At 40.3% G+C, this 24,958-nt stretch overlaps 1 protein-coding gene and 1 long non-coding RNA gene across 7 annotated transcripts in view; one reads left to right on the plus strand and one right to left on the minus strand.

Annotated features, from left to right (window-relative positions):
- UNC13B (unc-13 homolog B) overlaps positions 1-24,958 on the minus strand; it is a 243,211-nt gene that overhangs the window by 31,912 nt on the left and 186,341 nt on the right. For 3 of the 6 annotated variants that reach the window (XM_082468359.1, XM_082468356.1, XM_082468358.1), the window contains 2 exons: positions 3,995-4,041; positions 1,556-1,634 (listed from right to left, as the gene is read on the minus strand). In XM_082468359.1, coding sequence (XP_082324485.1) covers positions 1,556-1,634; positions 3,995-4,041 — 126 coding nt within the window. Of the gene's footprint in view, positions 1-1,555; positions 1,635-3,994; positions 4,042-6,481; positions 6,505-6,651; positions 6,700-24,958 lie in introns of all 6 variants that reach the window. The other 3 variants (XM_082468357.1, XM_082468355.1, XM_082468360.1) reach the window with 2 other exon arrangements.
- The window catches only part of LOC309663862, a 113,562-nt gene continuing 95,402 nt past the window's right edge, over positions 6,799-24,958 (plus strand). Inside the window, exon 1 of the long non-coding RNA XR_014265504.1 lies at positions 6,799-7,854. This is a non-coding gene — a long non-coding RNA (uncharacterized lncRNA). The remainder of the gene's footprint in view (positions 7,855-24,958) is intronic.

A 24,958-nucleotide genomic window follows, 5' to 3' on the forward strand; every position in this document is an offset into this window, starting at 1 on the left:
ACAGCCCCTGGAGAGGCACATGGTTTCCCTAAAGCAGGGACACTAGGCAGACAGAAGTCACTGTATCAGCCTAAGCGGGCAGAACAGTTGGGATGTGCCCAGGTGGCTTGGGATATGGACTCTTATAAAGCACAGAAAGGGGCTCTGGAGACACTTACCATAGCCTGTGCAGAGGAGAGCAGAGAAAGGAACAACATGATGTTAAAGCCCCACAAGGGCATGAAAGCTTTCAGAGACAACTGAGAGGTTTCTTCCCTATAGTCCAAAGTAGGAAACATGTCCCAACCCCCTCTGCCTCTAGCCGCTAAAAACTGTCTTCAACCCAGACAGACCAGGGCCCAAGGCCTAGAAGGCGAGTTATGCCATAAAGCGAAATATGGGCAAAGTTAAAAGACAGAGGAGGGGAAACAAGAAGTGAATAAGATACTGCTATCCAATCAGTTAAACAAAAAAAAGCTGGTGAGCAAGGAGGGAGAAGATGAGAAAAAGTAGGAAGAAAAGAAAGGAAGAAGAGAAAAAAGAGGAGATGAAAGACAATGAAAGACATAATAAAGAAGAGATGACATCAGAATTTATCTTCATCCAACCAGCTTGATGAAGAGTTGGTGGGAAAAGAGGTGCATTAGAAAGGAGGAAAAAGGGAAAGATACAAATAGCAGGGGGAAGAAGAAGGAAAGAAAGAAATGATGAAGAGAAAATGGCAGAGGATACTTCTACTCAGTCAATTAAGTAGGGAGAAACTGGTGGAGAAAAAAGAGCACAGTAAGGAGGAAAAATCAAAAAAGGAGTGGATAGAAAAAACAAAATAGACTGAATACGGAGAAAAAAAGAAGAAAATAGGAGTAGAAAATGGTAATAAGAAAAAGGGTTCAAGTCTTACTGAATATCTGGCTCTGAGACTCTGAGATGACCTGGGTACCACTCTACCCCCACTACTCACTAAACTACAGAAAATTCCTTGAGCTGATTCTGCCTTAGGAGGTATGAGCCCAGATAGGAGCTTCTGGTCATGCTGGAGGTCCTGAGATCAGCTTTAACTCCTAAGCCTGTATCAATTCAATTCCACAAATTGTTATCACTACCTCCCAATGCTAGACATGAGGGTACAGAGATAGTCTAGAAAACCTATGTCTTGGGAGACTTCACTTGACCTCCAAGAAGGAGTCACATTTGTCATGCCCATCACACACGAATCTCAATTATCTAGGTCAGGACCAGAGGATGTTTCCATTACAGGTCATCAGAGAAGGCTATAGAGATACCTAGAGGAGATGAATAACTAGAAGATGACCCTGGAGCCCAGCTTTGAGGGTCCAAGCTACAAATGTTCTAGTAGGAGCTTCAGCTAATGAAGAACCTGGGGCTCTGACAAGGGAGTGAGGTAATGTAAGGTCCTACTGAAGCCATCACGAAGTCTCAGTAAAGCTTTAAATGATTGATCATCAGACTAATATTTGTCACTAAAGGCCCCACTTCCAGTCCTGAAAGCTTGCCAAGTCCCAATGGGGGATATCCCAAGGCTACAGCCTAAGCCTTCACAAGAGTCCTTACTCACCAGATCGCTGACAAGTGGCAGTGGCTTCTTTCTGCGTAGATCTGGCATGCTGTCAATGCCATAGAGCCCTCCAGCTGGCCTGAGGAGAGAAGAAAATATATCAGGACCTTTAGTCTCACCTTGAGTTACTGGCAGTTCAATGTTCCATCCTCCTTGCTCATCTTCTCCTCAGAGGAAGATGAACTGACCTCCACCGTGTGCCTTTAAGAGGGGTAAGGAGGACAGAAAGTGAGTGAAATAAAGCCATGGGATGACAAACAATGGAATCTGCTCTCAGTGTCTCCTTCTGAGGTTTTAGCCAAGGATTGAGAGCTCTTTTATCCCACTGTGCCAGTCCAAGGCTCCTTTGTTTATTTGAAGGCCCTTGTGCTCAAGAAAGCAAGGTGGGAATTGGTGGTTAAGATAGCTCCTCCTTACACTCAGGCCAGACTCAAGATAAGTCTTTGCTGACCTGTACTAGAACAGAGCCCACAGGAAGAGCTCTATAGAAAAGCTGCTGCCTAGGTGAGCAAGACTGACAAACAATAACATGTAGAAGGAGACCTTCTCCAACCTGAGTAAAAGAGTCACTAGTTCTGCCTATCCAAGCCTCCTGAAGAAAAAGGGTCTCCACGGAAAGAGGAGCCTGCATAATCAAATGGAGGCAGGGGAAGTGGATGAGAGACTTCCAAAAGATCATTTGGGGGAAAAAAGACCATTTAAGAAGGAAACAGCAAAGTGCCTCAGAGTCTGGCCTAGCCCTATGGTCACATCAACAGGGACCAGGAAAAAATTACAGCTGGAGAAATTTGAGATTTCTAAAACTTTTATACCTTTTCTATACTTACTAATTTTGTTGTTGTTTGTCTGTTCCTCCATAACAATATGCAATAAAAATACAGAGAATTTCCCCAAAAGAACACCCTTCTCACCTTGAGATAATCTGGATTTCATCCCCAACTCTTCTACTAGTTCACTACATGTCCTCTGCCAAACTTACTTCCTCTCTTTGGGTCCTGGTGTCACTTCCATAAAATGAGGAGGATGAACTATAAAACCTCTCTGACCTTTTGGAAGCTATTCTGAGCTTCAATTAAAATAACTCATGTACTTGGTTTTAATGAAAGCAACGAGGTGGGGAAATCAGGGTGGCTGGGTTGTACACCACAGCTGGTCTGAAAAGAGAAATGTCACAGAAGAATAAGTGTGTACTGCCAGCTATATAGGTCAAAAATGGAGCCACAAATTGGGTCAAGACCAGGAATTGGAACAGGCAACCCGATATGCTGATTTCTAATAATCTAGCTTCCTGAATACAGGCAGTGAACTTTGTTCTCAATGAGACTACCACACCTATGGTAGATCGAAACTTGTGACAACTTCCAAGGACTAAGCTGAAGGATGGGAAAGAAGACAACAGGGAGGCATTTAGAAAATCACTGCATGGCTCCATTCAAAAATAGCCTGGATATGTTCCACTGGCATGTATGGATTTTAAAAGTATTTGAAGAAAAAAGCTAAAGCCCTGAAGAAGGGCTGTTGAAGAAGCAACTGGTGCCACAAGTTTTTTGCTAATTCTGAAAACTATAAAATGCACTCCTTAAGCCGAGAAGTTTTTTTTTGCAACACAAGTGAGCTTTTGACAAAAGAAGGGTGGCTCTTTCACATGTTTAGCTCTTGCTATATAAAAGACAAATCACAAGGAAAAGGAGCACTTAAAAATATAGTAGATAACTTTATGATCTAATCTCTTCTCTTCCCTGGTGACGAGGAAGAGGAGGCAGCCACTGAGCATTTTGATGTCCGAAGGCCTTCGTGGGACAAGGAGGGAAGGAACGTTCTCACGCTCCTGAGGAGTGTATGTGCGGGTGTGGGTGGCGCAGGCGCTTAAGCGCTCTTCTCTCTCAAGCACAGTCAGTGAGTTACAGGCAGCAGTCGAGCAGTTTGAAATGCCTCTCTGGTGCGATCACATGGGTCTGAAACTCCCAGACAGACAGAACACACAGAGCTCCTACGGGATGCTACTTACGTCTTCACTACAGTGGAATGGAATAAGTAGGTGACTCACAACAGCTGAAGCAGGATGGAGCCCAGGGAGTAATCTAATCAGCGACACTATCAACAGTGGAATAGAAGGAAACTGTCTCTAAACGCAGATGTGTTTCTAGTTTGCTCATTCCCATACATAAAGGGTATATCACCACTATGATGCAATACATCAGAAATTCCAGAGGTAAGGATAGGGAAGCCCCAAAGTTCCCTCCCCTGCAAAGCTCTCTCTTCTGTCTCTGAGGAATCAGTCTGCAGAGTTCTCTCCTCTGCCCCAGAGAACCAAGCAGTCTCTACAGTGGAATCTCTTCCTTCCCCAGAATCCAGCTGATGAAGCTGTTTCTCCTGCTTCCCAAGGGAAAAGCTAGAAGCAGCATAAGATCCACAGAAACCTTGTAGTACAACACTTACCCTTCTGGGAGCCACTGGGGCAAAGAGGTATCACCATCATCTGCAATCTTTAAAGAGAGAGAGAGGAAAAAAAGTTAGATCCTGGGAGAGACAGGAGATTGCCATATTTCTTTGGTCAAGCAGTGAGCAATAAAGTAGGAAGCTCAGAGCAGTGTAGGTCACATACACCACGTGGTGACATAACCAGCCTGATGTGTAAGCCAATTCCATGATCAGCCAGGGCAACAAGCAGGCTGCTGAAATGAGTGGTACTTCACCTCCTTTCTCCCCAGTGAACAGGGAGGATATAAGGCCAAGCTCACAGAGATCCCAGGACTAAGGTCCACTGGGAATGTGAGAGCTGCCAGAACTTACAGGCCCTCACACAACCCACTGGTATATATAATAGTAAGCCAAAGCCAGGAGAAGGGTCCATGCAGGCTTCCACGCCTCACTAAAGCAAAAGGACAATTTCACATGGAGTCCAGTCTTCTTCCAGCTATATTCCTAAGTTCTGTTGGCTGCCCCAGAGTCAGACCTGGTCTTTCTGGATTCCTATCTCATCTTGTGATTTGACTTGGCCTAGGTTCCTTGAAGCTCTAACTCACTGACACTGAGTACAGTCTACATTTGATAAGCTCTATTTAACAAGAGAACCCAGGGCAGATTAGACACTCGGATTATCACTCTGGTGAATTTTATGAGCTCTACAATAAGAAGTTGAAAATTGAGGCACCAAATAACTCAAGGAAGGAACAGTTAGAAAACACGTTTTAAAGGTTTCTGTAAAAAAAACCCAAAGCAAATCCTTCAAGCAGTGTACAGAGAGAGTTCCAAAGCTGCCAGGGCTCTCCAGAGAACCAATGGTCCATGCTGTGAACCAATGGTCCATGCTGTTTAGGCTCAACAGACCTAGTGCTAGCGGGTCTGGGGTTTCCCATCCCTCCTTGTACCCCTCCACTCCCAACAACTTCCCTGCCTCCTGAGACCTGGGTCCAGCTAACTATCCTGAGCAAATGAGCTCCAGAACAAGGGAGACAGAAGTAAGCTGTTAAGCTCTGGACAGGGGGTGAAGTTTTGGGAGGGCTAAAGATGGGAAAAGTTACAGACAAAATGAGGCGAGAGTACAAAAAGGAGATGTAGGACAGGTTAATGAGTGATGTAAAAGTGGGTAAGAATGACTCTGGATCAGCAGTAGGCTTAAGATGAACTTTGGATTTAAGACCCTTTTCAGTAAGACCCTTCTCAGGTTGCCTGTACTCTAATCAAGCCTATCTGTCTACTACCTACAGCCCTTCATGACCACATTTCGCTGCTTCTGCCTGCTGTCCTGGTTCTATGAGTGGGATGATATGGTAGAGGGAGGGCCAGGCCCAAAAGGCAGCCAGAAGTGGTTGAATCAAGCCTCCTAAGGTTCCTGTGAGGGGTAGCCCATCCCTAAATCCCCAGATCCTACCAACCAGAACTTATCCTCCCTTTGGAAACAGTCACCGCACTGAGCAGATCTTTATTTCCTACCTAGAATTAGATGTTTGCCAGAAACCACTGGGCTTAAGGAAACAAAGTCACAAAAAAGCCTTTGGCAGCCAGAGTTCACAAGCTCAGATCATACACATTTCCTGTGCTTAGAGTGGACAATGGGTCTGCAGAAGCCTGCAGACACAGCATAGAGCATGCACACGCAGGGCACAGAAGGAGGGCCGGGGGAATGAGAGGAGGTCTAGACAAAGTGCCTATAGGAGGTACATTCTTAGACACCACTTGCACCTGAGGAAACATAGGTGAGCACAGATCCTGCACACACAGCTACAGAACATGTGCACACACCCATCTGGGGGAGGATTCAGTATTCACTAGGGCCCGAACCACTGGCAAAGCAAACCCTTACTGTCTTCAGGAACCAGTGCTTGCAGGCACAGAGCATTAGTATACCATGCATTCACATGGCATGGGAAAACCACATCACAGGTCTACAGAAGCTTGTGCTCCGAGAGAGGCTAGGAAGCCTGCTCAGAAGCACAAAGCACACATTTAGGCCCCAGGCAAGAGGTACAAAAAGCCTACAGAAACTCCTGCTCTCAAATACAAAGTGTGTATGCATGCTGGGCTCAGCAAGTGTTTACAGCATATGCCAATCTGCAGCAATAAGTAGAAAATGGACACACACTGTGCAAAGTAGGAAAAGAGGAAGGCAATCAGTATCTGGCGGAGTCAAACTGAGCACAAGTGTAAGCACACACATGCTACACTGAATGTGCACCATGCTGGCACATACATTCTCACACTGCTCCAGGGATGTCTGCAGGAGCACACACAAGCATGGAGCATGCACACAAACTGCTTTCAGGAAAAACAGACTAGCTGCACGAGCCAAAGCTCATGAGGCACAGATCATAAGCACACATGCGTACACACACACACACACACACACACACACACACACACTGTGCTCAGGAGGGAGAGGAGAGAATTGACAACAAAAAGGGCCCTAAAGGGCCAGAGCACAACCTGAAGGGCTCCTCGCTTTCCTTCTGCAAGGAGAGAAAGAGCATAAAAAAAGGGCAGAGAGGTTAGTAGATTCAGTTGTAAGTCAGCTAAACCTCATGGGACATGGAGGAGAGGGAGATGTCCTCTGAACAACTGGGTAGTTCACAGAGCCCAGCTCCCAGAATCCTTACCTCCTGTATTTGCTGGCCCCTGCTTTTCAGTTGAGAACCCAGATTTGGCTACAAAAACCAAAGGACAAAGTCTACCTGGGAATTTCAGTCACCCTTTCCCCCCTTTCCAAAGTGGTCTGCATGCAGGGTCAGGGCCACAAGACCAGCTTTGTTTGTTACCAAGGGTCACTCCAACAGGCCATCTGAAATGACTGAACACAGAGTGGGTTCCTTCCTCAGAAGCTACATGAGTTCACTCTGAATCTGGGATAAGTCCGCAAACCCCAAAGGCCTGGTGGCTGAGCTCTTTCCATTTTGTAATACAGTCTTGGCCACGTGTTTGCCCAACAAGCTCTGGCTTTCCCAGAGCCTAAGTTAAGTTAGGCCAAGTTAAGGCCTGGAATTAAGGCCAGGACCAGGATACTCAATGGCCATAGATTTGGAGGCACCAACTGGCCACTGCCCTATCACAAGTCACCATGATCTGGACAATAAAACCATAACTGCAATCCCTGAACCAAATCCAGAACAATATGTCAAAGGAAACTGACACTTCCAGAAGGACCCAAGCAAGCCACAGGAGAGGAAGAATAAAGTCCAGAGATTACTCCTTTCCTATTCGTCAGAGACTACACTGCCTTCTAGGCCACCTGTGCTTCACGTAGGCTTCCCTCTCTAAGGAAAGTCCATTTACCTGGGCCCATCAGCTCCCCTTTTCTTTTTTTCTCATCCCTTTTAAAGACCCACTGATATTACATAACAAGTAGAAGGGAGAATCATGGAAACTAACTCATAAGTTCCCGATTTTTCAAGCTACTTCTGATGACCTAATGGGTCCCCTGACTTGACAGAAGAATGAATTCAGGAACAGGAATCCTCCAAAACAGTGCAGCTTCAGAAAAGTGGGTGAGATAAAAAAGACACTTCCTGGAAAGGGGACATGTCTCTTCTACATCTACTCCCTACTTCCTTAGAGCACTCTATTCCCTTTGAAAAAGAAAATTAGGCAAGGAACACTTTAACTGACCCTATGACTCAAATTGGAAAGGATTCTCTCTTCCTCCACTATCTTAAATATCAATACATTGTACACATCATGTCAAAGTTACTTTGATTGCGTCCTTCTGTTCTTCCCAGAGTTCCCCATAATGCCTAAAGAAGAAAATTCAATCTACTGACAAGGCCATCAAGGCTCTCCATGACCTGGCCTCTTGCATCTATTGGGTGAGCACAGACTGATTCTTAAGACTTAGCTCAAAAAAAAAATTAATCTGCATGTGGGCTCCTCAGATACTGAGTTATTGTAATCCTGTCTCAGTCCGTGGGGAGGGAAACAGTCTCAAGAGGTGAACTACAGAAGCACAAAGGCCTTTTTCTCTTTTCTCTCTTCCCTACAACGTCCTCCTTCATATGGTATATTTTTAACTTGTGCTCGTCATTTTACCCTAAGGACCAAAGCTGAGCTGGCTTGAGAGGAGATTGTGTCTGTGGTTAAGAGACCACAGATTAGTGTAGGGAAGTGCATTTTGTGGTTCATATGGAGTTTTAACTTGGAGGCTGGCTTATTGGGTGTGTGCTGTTTGAGGGTTCCTTTCATTTTCAGGCACATAAAATGTCTTGGCACCTCTACCACGGCGCAGGGTGCTCCTTTTGAGAGTGTTTTCCGAGAAGCTTTAGGTAAGGGTGACCAGGCAGGGCCAAATTGTGTTGACGGGCTCCATGCACAATTAAAAGACAACAAAACAGTTCACGCTGACATCAGATGGAGGGCGTCTGGGAATCTTTGATCCCCATTTGAGACTTCTAAGTGTCTTCCTCCCTTTCCAACATGAAAATTCAGTAAACTTGAAAGAAAATCATCTGTGAGTTCCTTCAAGTTGTAACTCATAGTTGTGATAATCCAGAGGGAATATGCACTGGTGACTTTAAAGGCTACAATCTTTGACAGTCCCAAAGCAGTGCAGCTCTGTAGAAGGTAGTGGAAGGAAGTTTTCTTTCTACTTTGTTGAGGAAATTACTTAGGAATTTAGATGGGTAAAAGGTACCCTTGCCTTATTCCATTTTCTTATTTTCTTAGCCCCCTTTCCTTTTGAAATGTTTAACTGATTTCATGTCATAGTAGGGAATGCATTCTCCATCCCCATCCTTTGCCCTCCCAGGAAGTCAGTGTACTGATCATTTTCTTGGGCTTCCCCTCCAAAGGACCTTTTTCTGCACTGGAAGCCTCCACACCTAGCTCTTTGTTTCGTTACTGCTGTGTTTAGATTAATTTGGACAGATCTTTGTGCCACACAGGAATTTTTTGTTTTTTTAAGAAAAATCTATAGGTGAAAAATTACTAATGAAACTGTGTGTGTGTGTATGTGCGTGCAACATAAAAGTACAGTAGCGCCTAAGTAACCTGAATCTTGTTTCCTGTAAAACTGCAAATTGATGTGGTATTAATAAAAAAATAAAAGACTTAGCTCAAATATTAATGCCTCTATGAAAATTTATCTGCCTTCCTCTCAAAAACAGAATTAGATGCTTCTCTACTATGTATACATGGTACCCATGCTTTTGTGCTGCACACTTCTATGATAGTATGTTGTTAGTATGTTTCATTGTTAATTGTCTGTATAAACATCTCCCTTTATACACTGTGAATTTCTTGAGAGCAAGAATTATATATACTGTATTATTTCACCTTTGTAGTCTGAGGGTGTAGCACATCTAGCGTTTTTCTGTAGTAAAAGGAACTTGAACTTTCAGGACTTAGAGAACAAGAGCTTTTCTAAGAACATGTGTCTTCCCTCCCATCAGAAAATGTGCACAAGCTTTTTAGATAGCCTCATCCACCAGAGGGCAGACAGCAGAAGCAAGAAGAACTACAATCCTGCAGCCTGTGGAATAAAAACCACATTCACAGAAAGATAGACAAGATGAAAAGGCAGAGGGCTATGTACCAGATGAAGGAACAAGATAAAACCCCAGAAAGACAACTAAATGAAGTGGAGATAGGCAACCTTCCAGAAAAAGAATTCAGAATAATGATAGTGAAGATGATTCAGACCTTGGAAAAAGAATGGAGGCAAAGATAGAGAAGATGCAAGAAATGTTTAACAAAGACTTAGAAGGATTAAAGAACAAACAAACAGAGATGAACAATAAAATAACTGAAATGAAAAATACACTAGAAGGAATCAATAGCAGAATAACTGAGGCAGAAGAATGGATAAGTGACCTGGAAGACAGAAAGGTGGAATTTCACTGCTGCGAAACAGAATAAAGAAAAAAGAATGAAAAGAAATGAAGACTGCCTAAGAGACCTCTGGGACAACATTAAACACAACAACATTCACATTACAGGAGTCCCAGAAGGAGAAGAGAGAGAGAAAGGACCCAAGAAAATATTTGAAGAGATTATAGTCGAAAACTTCCCTAACATGGGAAAGGAAATAGTCACCCAAGTATAGGAAGCGCAGAGAGTCCCATACAGGATAAATCCAAGGAGAAACACGCCGAGACACACAGTAATAAAACTGGCAAAAATTAAAGACAAAGAAAAATTATTGAAAGCAGCAAGGGAAAAACGACAAATAATATACAAGGTAACTCCCATAAGGTTAACAGCTGATTTCTCAGCAGAAACTCTACAAGCCAGAAGGGAGTGGTATGACATATTTAAAGTGATGAAAGGGAAGAACCTACAACCAAGATTACTCTACCTGGCAAGGATCTCATTCAGATTTGATGGAGAAATCAAAAGCTTTACAGACAAGCAAAATATAAGAAAATTCAGCACCACCAAACCAGCTCTACAACAAATGCTAAAGGAACTTCTCTAAGTGGGAAACACAACAGAAGAAAAGGACCTATAAAAACAAACCCAAAACAATTAAGAAAATGGTCATAGGAACATACATATCAATAATTACCTTAAACGTGAATGGATTAAATGCTCCAACCAAAAGACACAGGCTTGCTGAATGGATACAAAAACAAGACCCATATATGTGCTGTCTACAAGAGACCCACTTCAGACCTAGGGACACAAACAGACTGAAAGTGAGGGGATGGAAAAAGATATTCCATGCAAATGGAAATCAAAAGAAAGCTGGAGTAGCTATACTCATATCAGATAAAATAGACTTTAAAATAAAGAATGTTACAAGAGACAAGGAAGGACACTACATAATGATCAAGGGATCAATCCAAGAAGAAGATATAACAATTATAAATATATATACACCCAACATAGGAGCACCTCAATACATAAGGCAACTGCTAACAGCTCTAAAAGAGGAAATCGACAGTAACACAATAATAGTGGGGGACTTTAACACCTCACTTACACCAATGGACAGATCATCCAAAATGAAAATAAATAAGGAAACACAAGCTTTAAATGATACAATAGACCAGATAGATTTAATTGATATTTACAGGACATTCCATCCAAGAACAGCAGATTACACTTTCTTCTCAAGTGCGCACGGAACATTCTCCAGGATAGATCACATCTTGGGTCACAAATCAAGCCTCAGTACATTTAAGAAAATTGAAATCATATCAAGCATCTTTTCTGACCACAATGCTATGAGATTAGAAATCAATTACAGGGAAAAAAACGTAAAAAACACAAACACATGGAGGCTAAACAATACGTTACTAAATAACCAAGAGATCACTGAAGAAATCAAAGAGGAAATAAAAAAATACCTAGAGACAAATGACAATGAAAACACGAGGATCCGAAACCTATGGGATGCAGCAAAAGCAGTGCTAAGAGGGAAGTTTATAGCTATACAAGCCTACCTAAAGAAACAAGAAAAATCTCAAGTAAACAATCTAACCTTACACCTAAAGGAACTAGAGAAAGAAGACCAAACAAAACCCAAAGTTAGCAGAAGGAAAGAAATCATAAAGATCAGAGCAGAAATAAATGAAATAGAAACAAAGAAAACAATAGGAAAGATCAATAAAACGAAAAGCTGGTTCTTTGAGAAGATAAACAAAATTGATAAGCCATTAGCCAGACTCATCAAGAAAAAGAGGGAGAGGACTCAAATCAATAAAATTAGAAATGAAAAAGGAGAAGTTACAACAGACACCACAGAAACAGAAAGCATCCTAAGAGACTACTACAAGCAACTCTATGCCAACAAAATGGACAACCTGGAAGAAATGGACAAATTCTTAGAAAGGTATAACCTTCCAAGACTGAACCAGGAAGAAACAGAAAATATGAACAGACCAATCACAAACTGAAATTGAAACTGTGATTAAAAATCTTCCAACAAACAAAAGTCCAGGACCAGAGGGCTTCACAGGTGAATTCTATCAAACATTTAGAGAAGAGCTAACACCCATCCTTCTCAAACTCTTCCAAAAAATTGCAGAGGAAGGAACACTCCCAAACTCATTCTATGAGGCCACCATCACCCTGATACCAAAACCAGACAAAGACACTACAAAGAAAGAAAATTACAGACCAATATCACTGATGAATATAGATGCAAAAATCCTCAACAAAATACTAGCAAACAGAATCCAACAACACATTAAAAGGATCATACACCACGAGCAAGTGGGATTTACCCCAGGGATGCAAGGATTCTTCAATATACGCAAATCAATCAATGTGATACACCATATTAACAAATTGAAGAATAAAAACCATATGATCATCTCAATACATGCAGAAAAAGCTTTTGACAAAATTCAACACCGATTTATGATAAAAACTCTCCAGAAAGTGGGCATAGAGGGAACCTACCTCAACATAATAAAGACCATATACGACAAACCCATGGCAAACATCATTCTCAATGGTGAAAAACTGGAAGCATTTCCTCTAAGATCAGGAACGAGACAAGGATGTCCACTCTCACCACTATTATTCAACATAGTTTTGGAAGTCCTAGCCACGGCAATCAGAGAAGAAAAAGAAATAAAAGGAGTACAAACTGGAAAAGAAGAAGTAAAACTGTCACTGTTTGCAGATGACATGATATTACACATAGGGAATCCTAAAGATGCCACCAGAAAACTACTAGAGCTAATCAATGAATTTGGTAAAGTTGCAGGATAAAAAATTAATGCACAGAAATCTCTTGCATTCCTATATACTAATGATGAAAAATCTGAAAGAGAAATTACGGAAACACTCCCATTTACCATTGCAACAAAAAGAATAAAATACCTAGGAATAAACCTACCTAGGGAGACAATAGACCTGTATGCAGAAAACTATAAGACACTGATGAAAGAAATTAAAGATGATACCAACAGGTGGAGAGATATACCATGTTCTTGGATTGGAAGAATCAACATTGTGAAAATGACTATACTACCCAAAGCAATCTACAGATTCAATGCAATCCCTATCAAATTACCAATGGCATGTTTTACGGAACTAGAACAAATCATCTTAAAATTTGTGTGGAGACACAAAAGACCCCAAATAGCCAAAGCAGTCTTGAGGGAAAAAAACGGAGCTGGAGGAATCAGATTCCCTGACTTCAGACTATACTACAAAGCTACAGTAATCAAGACAATATGGTACTGGCACAAAAACAGAAACATAGATCAATGGAACAGGATAGAAAGCCCAGAGATAAACCCACACACCTATGGTCAACTAATCTATGACAAAGGAGGCAAAGATATACAATGGAGAAAAGACAGTCTCTTCAATAAGTGGTGCTGGGAAAACTGGACAGCTACATGTAAAAGAATGAAATTAGAACACTCCCTAACACCATACACAAAAATAAAATCAAAATGGATTCGAGACCTAAATGTAAGACTGTACAGTATAAAACTCTTAGAGGAAAACATAGGAAGAACACTCTTTGACATAAATCACAGCAAGATCTTCTTTGATCCACCTCCTAGAGTAATGGAAATAAAAACAAAAATAAACAAATGGGACCTAATGAAACTTCAAAGCTTTTGCACAGCAAAGGAAACCATAAACAAGACGAAAAGACAACCCTCAGAATGGGAGAAAATATTTGTAAACGAATCAACGGACAAAGGATTAATCTCCAAAATATATAAACAGCTCATTCAGCTCAATATTAAAGAAACAAACACCCCAATCCAAAAATGGGCAGAAGACCTAAATAGACATTTCTCCAAAGAAGACATACAGACGGCCACGAAGCACATGAAAAGATGCTGAACATCACTAATTATTAGAGAAATGCAAATCAAAACTACAATGAGGTATCACCTCACTCCTGTTAGAATGGGCATCATCAGAAAATCTACAAACAACAAATGTTGGAGAGGGTGTGGAGAAAAGGGAACCCTCTTGCACTGTTGGTGGGAATGTAAACTGATACAGCCACTATGGAGAACAATATGGAGGTTCCTTAAAAAACTAAAAATAGAATTACCATATGACCCAGCAATCCCACTACTGGGCATATACCCAGAGAAAACCGTAATTCAAAAAGACACATGCGGGCTTCCCTGGTGGCGCAGTGGTTGAGAATCTGCCTGCCAATGCAGGGCACACGGGTTCGAGCCCTGGTCTGGGAAGATCCCACATGCCGCAGAGCGACTGGGCCCGTGAGCCACAATTACTGAGCTTGCGCGTCTGGAGCCTGTGCTCCGCAACAAGAGAGGCCGCGATAGTGAGAGGACCGCGCACCGCGATGAAGAGTGGCCCCCGCTCGCCGCAACTAGAGAAAGCCCTCGCACAGAAACGAAGACCCAACCATAAATAAATAAATAAATAAATAAATAAATAAATGAATGAATGAATGAATGAATGAACGAACCTGTAACTTTCCTTCTCTCTGCCTACTCTCTCTCTTCTGCCTGCCATACTTCTGGATATTATCCATCCCCTGTTTACAGAGGAATGAAATGCAGAATGTCATGTTTAAAAAAAAAAAAAAAAAAAAAAAAAAAAAAAAAAAAAAAAAAAAGACACATGCACCCGAATGTTCATTGCAGCACTATTTACAATAGCCAGGTCATGGAAGCAACCTAAATGCCCATTGACAGACGAATGGATAAAGAAGTTGTGGTAGATATATACAATGGAATATTACTCAGCCATAAAAAGGAACGAAATTGAGTCATTTGTTGAGACGTGGATGGATCTAGAGACTGTCATACAGAGTGAAGTAAGTCAAAAAGAGAAAAAGAAATATCGTATATTAACGCATGTATGTGGAAACTAGAAAAATGGTAGAGATGAGCCGGTTTGCAGGGCAGAAGTTGAGACACAGATGTAGGGAATGGACATATGGACACCAAGGGGGGAAAACTGCAGTGGGGTGGGGATGATGGTGTGCTGAATCGGGCGATTGGGATTGACATGTATACACTGATGTGTATAAAATTGATGACTAATAAGAACTTGCAGTATAAAAAACCAAACAAACAAAACAACTAATACTAAACTTTCATTGGTTTATCTGTATGGAAATATGTTAATATAAACGTTTCAGACATTATGTGAAATTTCTAAAAATCTTATATGTTCTGGTATAATGTTATAAGTCATAATTCTAGTTATTACTTTAAAATGTATATCTCAGAAATAACTAAATTTCCTTGTCAACTGCACTATTATGAACTTTCATCAAATCTTTAACTGTGGTCATTTTTAAGTCTTTTGTCATTTACAGACAGTTCTGGGTGTACTCTGATGCTTTTGCAAATATGTTCCTATAAAAGGGGTTCATCTTCAAGGAATTCATAGAAAAGACTCTGACAAGTACAGGTTTCTGGTAACCGTACTGCTGAACTGAATGAATAAGCATCTTCAGAACTCTAATGAAAAACTGATGAACTCATAAAAGTGCTAACAAAAGATCAAGATGAAAAAAAAAATTAATTACATGGGACTGAGTGAACTGATGAGGATGATTATAATTTTTGTGACTTTCTGTTTGAATTAAAAAAAAAAAATCCCAGGGCTTCCCTGCTGGCGCAGTGGTTGAGAATCTGCCTGCCAATGCAGGGGACACGGGTTCGAGCCCTGGTCTGGGAAGATCCCACATGCTGCGGAGCAACTAGGCCTGTGAGCCACAATTACTGAGCCTGCGCGTCTGGAGCCTGTGCTCCACAACAAGAGAGGCCGCGATAATGAGAGGCCCGTGCACCGCGATGAAGAGTGGCCCCCACTTGCCGCAAACAGAGAAAGCCCTCGCACAGAAACGAAGACCCAACACAGCCATAAATAAAAAGAAAGAAAGAAAGAAAAAAAAATCCCACAAGGACTTAGAGGCAAAGAATATACAAATCAATTTTCACTGCAAAGTAAAGGAGCTGTTACAGTGGAGGATTACTGGACTGAATGTCAATATTATGACATAGTGTGAGTGTGTTTCGTGTTTGGTAACTGCAATCATTGTTGCTTTTGTTGTGGTCATCCATTTACAGTGCTTGGTGTCAGTCTATTTATCTCTTGTAAAAATAAAATACAGTGTGTGTGTGTGAAAAAAAAAAAACAAATAAAGTGATGAAAGGGAAGAACCTATGACCAAGATTACTCTACCCTGCAAGGATCTCATTTAGATTTGATGGAGAAATCAAAAGCTTTACAGACAAGCAAAAGCTAAGAGAATTCAGCACCACCAAACCAGCTCTACAACAAATGCTAAAGGAACTTCTCTAAGTGGGAAACACAACAGAAGAAAAGGACCTACAAAAACAAACCCAAAACAATTAAGAAAATGGTTATAGGAACATACATATCGATAATTACCTAAAACGTGAATGGATTAAATGATCCAACCAGAAGACACAGGCTTGCTGAATGGATACAACAAACAATTTAACCTTACATCTAAAGGAACTACAGAAAGCAGAACAAACAAAATCCAGTTAGCAGGAGGAAAGAAATCATAAAGATCAGAGCAGAAATAAATGAAATAGAAACAAAGAAAACAATAGCAAAGATCAATAAAACTAAAAGCTGGTTCTTTGAGAAGATAAACAAAATTGATAAACCTTTAGCCAGACTCATCAGGAAAAAGAGGGAGAGGACTCAAATCAATAAAATTAGAAATGAAAAAGGAGAAGTTACAACAGACACTGCACAAATACAAAGCATCCTAAGAGACTACTACAAGCAACTTTATGCCAATAAAATGGACAACCTGGAAGAAATGGACAAATTCTTAGAAAGGTATAACCTTCCAAGACTGAACCAGGAAGAAATAGAAAATATGAACAGACCAATCACCAGTAATGAAATTGAAACTGTGATCAAATATATTCCAACAAACAAAAGTCCAGGACCAGAGGGCTTCACAGGTGAATTCTATCAAACATTTAGAGAAGAGCTAACACCCATCCTTCTCAAACTCTTCCAAAAAATTGCAGAGGAAGGAACACTCCCAAACTCATTCTATGAGGCCACCATCACCCTGATACCAAAACCAGACAAAGACACTACAAAGAAAGAAAATTACAGACCAATATCACTGATGAATATAGATGCAAAAATCCTCAACAAAATACTAGCAAACAGAATCCAACAACACATTAAAAGGATCATACACCACGAGCAAGTGGGATTTATCCCAGGGATGCAAGGATTCTTCAATATATGCAAATCAATGTGATACACCATATTAACAAATTGAAGAATAAAAACCATATGATCATCTCAATAGATGCAGAAAAAGCTTTTGACCTTTTGTCAAAATTTGACAAAATTCAAAAAATTCAACACTCATTTATGATAAAAACTCTCCAGAAAGTGGGCATAGAGGGAACCTACCTCAACACAATAAAGGTCATATACGACAAACCCATGGCAAACATCATTCTCAATGGTGAAAAACTGAAAGCATTCCCTCTAAGATCAGGAACAGGACAAGGATGTCCACTCTCACCACTATTATTCAACATAGCTTTGGAAGTCCTAGCCACAGCAATCAGAGAAGAAAAAGAAATAAAAGAAAACAAATTAGAAAAGAAGAAGTAAAATTGTCACTGTTTGCAGATGACATGATACTATACATAGAGAATCCTAAAGATGCTACCAGAAAACTACTAGAGCTAATCAATGAATTTGGTAAAGTTGCAGGACACAAAATTAATGCACAGAAATCTCTTGCATTCCTATACACTAATGATGAAAAATCTGAAACAGAAAGTAAGGAAACACTCCCATTTACCATTGCAACAAAAAGAATAAAATACCTAGGAATAAACCTACCTAGGGAGACAGAAAACCTGTATGCAGAAAACTATAAGACACTGATGAAAGAAATTAAAGATGATACCAACAGGTGGAGAGATATACCATGTTCTTGGATTGGAAGAATCAACATTGTGAAAATGACTATACTACCCAAAGCAATCTACAGATTCAGTGTAACCCCTATCAAATTACCAATGGCATGTTTTACAGAACTAGAACAAAAAATCTTAAAATTTGTATGGAGACACAAAAGGCCCCGAACAGCCAAAGCAGTCTTGAGGGAAAAAAACGGAGCTGGAGGAATCAGACTCCCTGACTTCAGACTATACTAAAAAGCTACAGTAATCAAGACAATATGGTACTGGCACAAAAACAGAAACATAGATCAATGGAACAGGATAGAAAGCCCAGAGATAAACCCACGTACCTATGGTCAACTAATCTATGATAAAGGAGGCAAGGATATACACTGGAGAAAAGACAGTCTCTTCAATAAGTGGTGCTGGGAAAACTGGACAGCTACATGTAAAAGAATGAAATTAGAACACTCCCTAACACCATACACAAAAATAAAATCAAAATGGATTAGAGACCTAAATGTAAGACTGGACACTATAAAACCCTTAGAGGAAAACATAGGAAGAACACTCTTTGACATAAATCACAGCAAGATCTTTTTTGATCCACCTCCTAGAGTAATGGAAATAAAAACAAAAATAAACAAATGGGACCTAATGAAACTTAAAAGCTTTTGCCAAGCAAAGGAAACTACAAACAAGACAAAAAGAAAATCCTCAGAATGGGAGAAAATATTTGCAAATGAATCAACGGACAAAAGATTAACCTTCAACATATATAAACAGCTCATGCAGCTCAATATTAAAAAAACAAACAACTCAATCCAAAAACGGGCAGAAGACCTAAATAGACATTTCTCTAAAGAAGACATACAGATGGTCAAGAAGCACATGAAAAGCTGCTCAACATCACTAATTATTAGAGAAACGCAAATCAAAACTACAATGATGTATCACCTCACACCAGTCAGAATGGGCATCATCAGAAAATCTACAAACAACAAATGCTGGAGAGGGTGTGGAGAAAAGGGAACCCTCTTGCACTGCTGGTGGGAATGTAAATTGGTACGGCCACTATGGAGAACAGTATGGAGGTTCCTTAAAAAACTAAAAATAGAATTACCATACGGCCCAGCAATCCCACTACTGGTCATATACCCAGAGAATACCATAATTCAAAAAGACACATGCACCCCAATATTAATTGCAGCACTATTTACAATAGCCAGTTCATGGAAGCAACCTAAATGCCCATCAACAGACGAATGGATAAAGAAGTTGTGGTACATATATACAATGGAATATTACTCAGCCATAAAAAGGAACGAATTGGGTCATTTGTAGAGACGTGGATGAATCTAGAGACTGTCATACAGAGTGAAGTAAGTCAGAAAGAGAAAAACAAATATCGTATATTAACGCTTATATGTGGAACCTAGAAAAATGGTACAGATGAACTGGTTTGCAGGGCAGAAATTGAGACACAGATGTGGAGAACAAACATATGGACACCAAGGGGGGAAAGCAGGGGGTGGGGCAGTGGTGGTGGTGGTGGGATGAATTGGGAGATTGGTATTGACACATATACACTAATATGTATAAAATGGATAACTAATAAGAACCTGTTGTATAAAAAAATAAATAAAATAAAATTCAAAAAAAAATTTAAAATAAAAAAGATAAAAATAAAAAAAGAACATGTGTCTTGCCTAAGAGAAAAGATAGGTCTCTTAGCCAATAATCTGTACCATTTTCCAGACCCCAAAGAACTGCTGTACTAGTCCCTTCAGTTTGTCCCACCCACTGGACAAACATTTTCTTGTTTAAAAAAACTTTTTCTTGTTAGGAATCAAATTTTTTGTGCTTCCTAACTGCCTAAAATGCCTTAGGATTTTTCCACTCAGATTTAGTTTTCAATTTAAGTGACATATGTCTATATAACACTTTCTTTGCAGGAAAATTCCTGACCCCTAAGAATGATCTCACTCTTCCAGATAGTCCACCTTATAAGGAAGTGACATACTTCCTCATTGTTAAAACAATCTTAACTCCATTACTTGGGAGTCAAAAGACTTGAGGCACTCATCTTATCTGAGCCTGCATTTCCTTATCTGTAAAAAGAGGATAAGACCTGCAATCTCCCAGGGTTATTGTGAGGATTCATCTCTTAAATACTTACTGAGAACCTACTGCACATTAGGTACTGTTCTCATGCTGATGCAGCAGTGAACCCTGATCTTGAGAAGTTTCTATTCTAGTAGGAGGAGCAGACAACTAATAATGATGATGAAGATGATGATAGTAGCTCACACCAAGTGAACACATTATACATCTGGCATTTTATTTGAGTAAGCTCATTTATTTCTCACAACAACCCTACTGGGTAAATACTATTATAATCTCCATTTTCTGTTGATTAAAATGAAGATCAGAGATGTTAAGAAAATTGCCTAAAGTCACAGCAAGTGGCAAAGCCAAAATTCAAAACAGGCATTCTGGTTCCAGAATCTGGAACTATGTGTACTGTATCATGTATGATGGGGACTCTGCTGAAAAATTCAGGTAAGGGGAGAAGATATTGTCCTCTGTGGTGATGGTATGCTATTAAAATTTTATAAAAGATTGTCAGGGAGTCCTCATCGATAAAGTGACATCTAAGCAGAGACCTGAAAGAAATGAGTAAAGAAGCTATTCAGAGTGGTAGGAGAAAAGTATTCCAGTCAGAACATACAGCAAGTGCAAAGCCTTAGGTGAGAGCATGACTGGTGTGAAGGAACAAGTTTGCCACAGAGTACCATTTCAAATAGGGCTCTACAGGCCCTTATAAGCACTTTGGCTTTCATTCTGAGTAAGACAGAAAAATCACTGGAAGGTCCTGAACAGAGAAGTGATATGATCTGACTTAGTTTTATGAGGATTACTCTGGCTGGGGAGAACAGACTGTAGAGGGACAAGGGTAGAAGCAGGGAGATCAGCTAGACTACCACAATCATCTAGACAAGAGAAAATGGTGACTTAGATAAAGATATTAGTGGTAAGATTCGCGATTTTTTTTTTTTTTTTTTATAAATAGGGTAGATTCTCTTAATGGCACAATGCTGATGAAACAGAACGAGGGTTAGCCCTTTCAGTGTCTATATGGATGCAGCCTGAGATGGTTTTTTATTTTTTAAATTATTTATTTATTTATTTATTCATCTATTTTATTTTTGGCTGTGTTGGGTCTTCGTTTCTGTGCGAGGGCCCTCTCCAGTTGCGGCAAGCAGGGGCCACTCTTCATCGCGGTGCGCGGGCCTCTCACCATTGCGGCCTCTCGTTGCGGAGCACAGGCTCCAGACGCGCAGGCTCAGCAGTTGTGGCTCACGGGCCCAATTGTTCCGCGGCATGTGGGATCTTCCCAGACCAGGGCCCGGACCCGTGTCCCCTGCATTGGCAGGCCGACTCCCAACCACTGCGCCACCAGGGAAGCCCAACATTCGGGATATTTTTTAAAGGCAAAGCAGGCAGAATTTACTAACTGATTGGATATGGGTTGTGAAAGAAAAGAAGTCAAGAATGACTCTATTTGGGCCTGAGCAGCTAGCTGCAAGAATGGAGTTGCCATTTACTGGTAAGGAAGACTATAGGGGGGCTTCCCTGGTGGCGCAGTGGTTAGGAATCCGCCTGCCAATGCAGGGGACACGGGCTTGTGCCCCGGTCCGGGAAGATCCCACATGCCGCGGAGCGGCTAGGCCCGTGAGCCACAACTACTGAGCGTGCGCGTCTGGAGCCTGTGCTCCGCAACGGGAGAGGCCGCGACAGTGAGAAGCCCGCGTACGGCGATGAAGAGTGGCCCCCGCTCGCCGCAACTGGCGAAAGCCCTTGCACAGAAACTAAGACCCAACACATCCAAAAATAAATAAATAAATTTATAAAAAAAAAAAAAAAAAAGGAAGACTATAGGAAAAAGCAGGTTTGGCAGGGCTTAGGGAGAAGGATCAGAAGTTTGGTTTTGGATACGTCAAATCTGAGATGCCTATTCACATGGAAATGTGGATGTTAAGTAGATGTGGAATCTGCTGTTCCTGGACAATATCTGGGCCAGATATAAATCTGGGAATGCTTATGAAAATCATGAGATTGAAACATATTACCTAGGAGGTGAGTATAAATAAAAAGTAGTAGTCAGGACTGAATCCTGGGATACTACAAGGTTAGGAAGATAAGGAGGGACTAGCAAAGATGACTTGAGAAGGAATGGTCAATAATGTTGGACGAGAACCAAGACAGAAAGGTGTTCTGGAAGCCAGGTGAAGAAAGTATTTCAAAAAGAAGAAATCAAGGGACTTCCCTGGCGGTCCAGTGGTTAAGATTCTGTGCTTCCAACACAGGGGGCACGGGTTCGAAACCTGGTCGGGAACTAAGATCCCACATTTGGCGTGGCGTGGCCAAAAAATAAAAAAAGAAAAAAAAAAAAGAAATTGAGGCATATGAATAGACTAAAGATCAATGGAATAGAATCGGGAGTCCAGAAATAAACTCTTACATTTATGGCCAGTTGATTTTTGACCATTCGATGGGTAAAGCATGTTCTTTTCAACAAACGGTGCTGAGATAACTAGACATACACATGCTTAAGAAGGAAGCTGGACCCTATCTCACACCATATACAAAAATCGACTCAAAATGAATCATACACCTAAATGTAAGAGCTAAATAAAACTATAAAACATTTAGAAAAAAACATAGGAGTTAATCTTTGTGACCTTGGATTAGACAGTGGTTTCTCAGCTATGAAACCAAAAGCAAAATCAACACAAGAATAGATAAATTGAACTTCATCAAAATTTAAAACTTTTGTGCTCTACTCCATACCCATATTATGATGGCTATTACAAAACAAACAAACAAAAAAACCAACCAGGAAGTAACAAGTGTTATTTAGCAAGGATGTGGAGAAATTAGAACCTGTGTGCACTGTGGTTGGGAATGTAAAATGATGCAGCCGCTGTGGAAAATAATATGGCAATTCCTCAAAAAAAATGAGAATTACCATATGATCCATCAATGCCACTTCTGCGTATATACCTAAAAGAAATGAAAGCAAGAACTCCAACAGATATTTGTACACCCATGTTTATAGCAGCATTATTTGCAATAGCCAAAAGGTAGAAGAAACCCAAGTGTCCACTAATGGATAAATGGACAAACAAATGTAGTATATATACATACAATGGAATATCATTCAGCCTTAAAAAGGAAGGAAATTCTGACATATGCTGCAACATGGATGAACCTTGAAGACATTATGCCAAGTGAAATAAGCCAGCCACAAAAGGACAGATATTGTGCAAATACACTTATATGACGTACTTAGAGCAGTCAAATTTATAGAGACAGAAAGTACAATGGTGATTGCCAGTGGCTGGGGGGAGGAGAGAATGGGGAGTTAGTTTAATGGGTACAGAGTTTCAGCTGGGAAAGATTAAAAAGATCTGGAGATTGAATGGTGGTGATGGTTGCACAACAATGTGAATAAACTTAAAATGATTAAAATAATAAATTTTATGTTTTGTATATTTTACCACAATAAATTTTTTTTTTTAAATTATGCTTCAAAGGACACCATCAAGAAAGTGAAAAGACAACCTACAGATTGGGGAAAAAATATATACAAAAGATTTGTATAATTTGTATATAAGGGACCTATATCCAGAACATATAAAGAACCCTTACAACTCAACAGAAAAAGACAAACAGCTCAATTTAAAAACGGGTAAAGGACTTGAATAGACATTTCTCCAAAGAAAACATAAAAACGGCCAATAAGCACATGAAAAGATGTTCCACATCATTAGCCACTAGGGAAATGCAAATCAAAACTAGAAGATACCAGTCACACCCACTAGGATGGCTATAATAAAAATAGAATGGCAAGGATGTGGAGAAATTTGAACTCTCATACATTGCTGGTAGAAATGTAAAATGGTGCAGCCACATTGGAAAACAGTCTAGAAGTTCCTCAAAAATGTTAAACACAGAGTTACCATATAACCCAGCATTCCATTTCTAGGTATATACCAGAGAATCGAAATATATGTCCATGCAAAAACTCGTACATAAATGTTCATAGCAACATTATTCATAATAGCCAAAAAGTGGTAACAAAACAAAACAAAACAAAAGTCCATCAACTGATGGATGGATGAACAAAATGTGCTATATCCATGTAATGGAATATTATTCAGCCACAAAAAGAAATGAAGTACCCATACATGTTACAACATGGGTCAATTTTGAAAACATTGTGCTAAGTTGAAGAAACCAGTCAGAAAAGGCCACATATTATATAAATCCATTTACATGCAATGTCCAGAATCCATAGAACTGGAAAGTAGATTAGTGGTTGCCAGAGGCTGGGGACAAAGGGGATTGGAGAGTGACTATTAATAGATAGGGAGTTCTTTTTGGGGGTGATGGAAATGTTCTAGAATTGATGGTTGCATAACTCTGAATATACTAAAGCCACTCAATTGTACATTTTTAAGGGATTTTAAGGATGAATTTTATGGTATATAAATACCTAAAAAGCTGTTATAATAAAAAGAAGTAATCAATTACATCAAGTTGCTGATTGACTAAGAGAACTAAAAATGGACCAGAAGTTTGGCAATATGATGACCTTGACAAAAGCTATTTTGGTAGTGGTAGGAATGAAAAAATGGAATTTTAATGTAATGCATGTGAGAGTACTTCAAATAGTGCCTGGTACGTACCCCACCCCACCCCCCCAAAAAAGGAAGAAAAAGCATAAAAAAAAATTTAAAAAAAAGAACTCTAACGGTAAGATACTACTAATAAGCTTAGGCCCTAAAAGGTCTTAAGCAGAGCAGTGAAAAAAGCTTTTTCAAATGTTTTGTTGTGGTAGCAATCACTGTTGTATTGAATCAGTTTACCAGGTTAGGGTGACTGCTCTTGTGGACTCTATAACCCGAGTGTATTGGTGGTGAGAGACCAGCCTGTGTGTTTATGTACCTTCCTCTATTCCTCCTGCTTTATGGCCTGGTGCTGCAGTCAGGCCGGACCTAGCACTGAAGAGATGCTGCCACTGCCT

This window comes from Balaenoptera physalus (assembly GCF_965194825.1).
Source record: "Balaenoptera physalus genome assembly, chromosome: 7".
Lineage (NCBI taxonomy): Eukaryota > Metazoa > Chordata > Mammalia > Artiodactyla > Balaenopteridae > Balaenoptera > Balaenoptera physalus.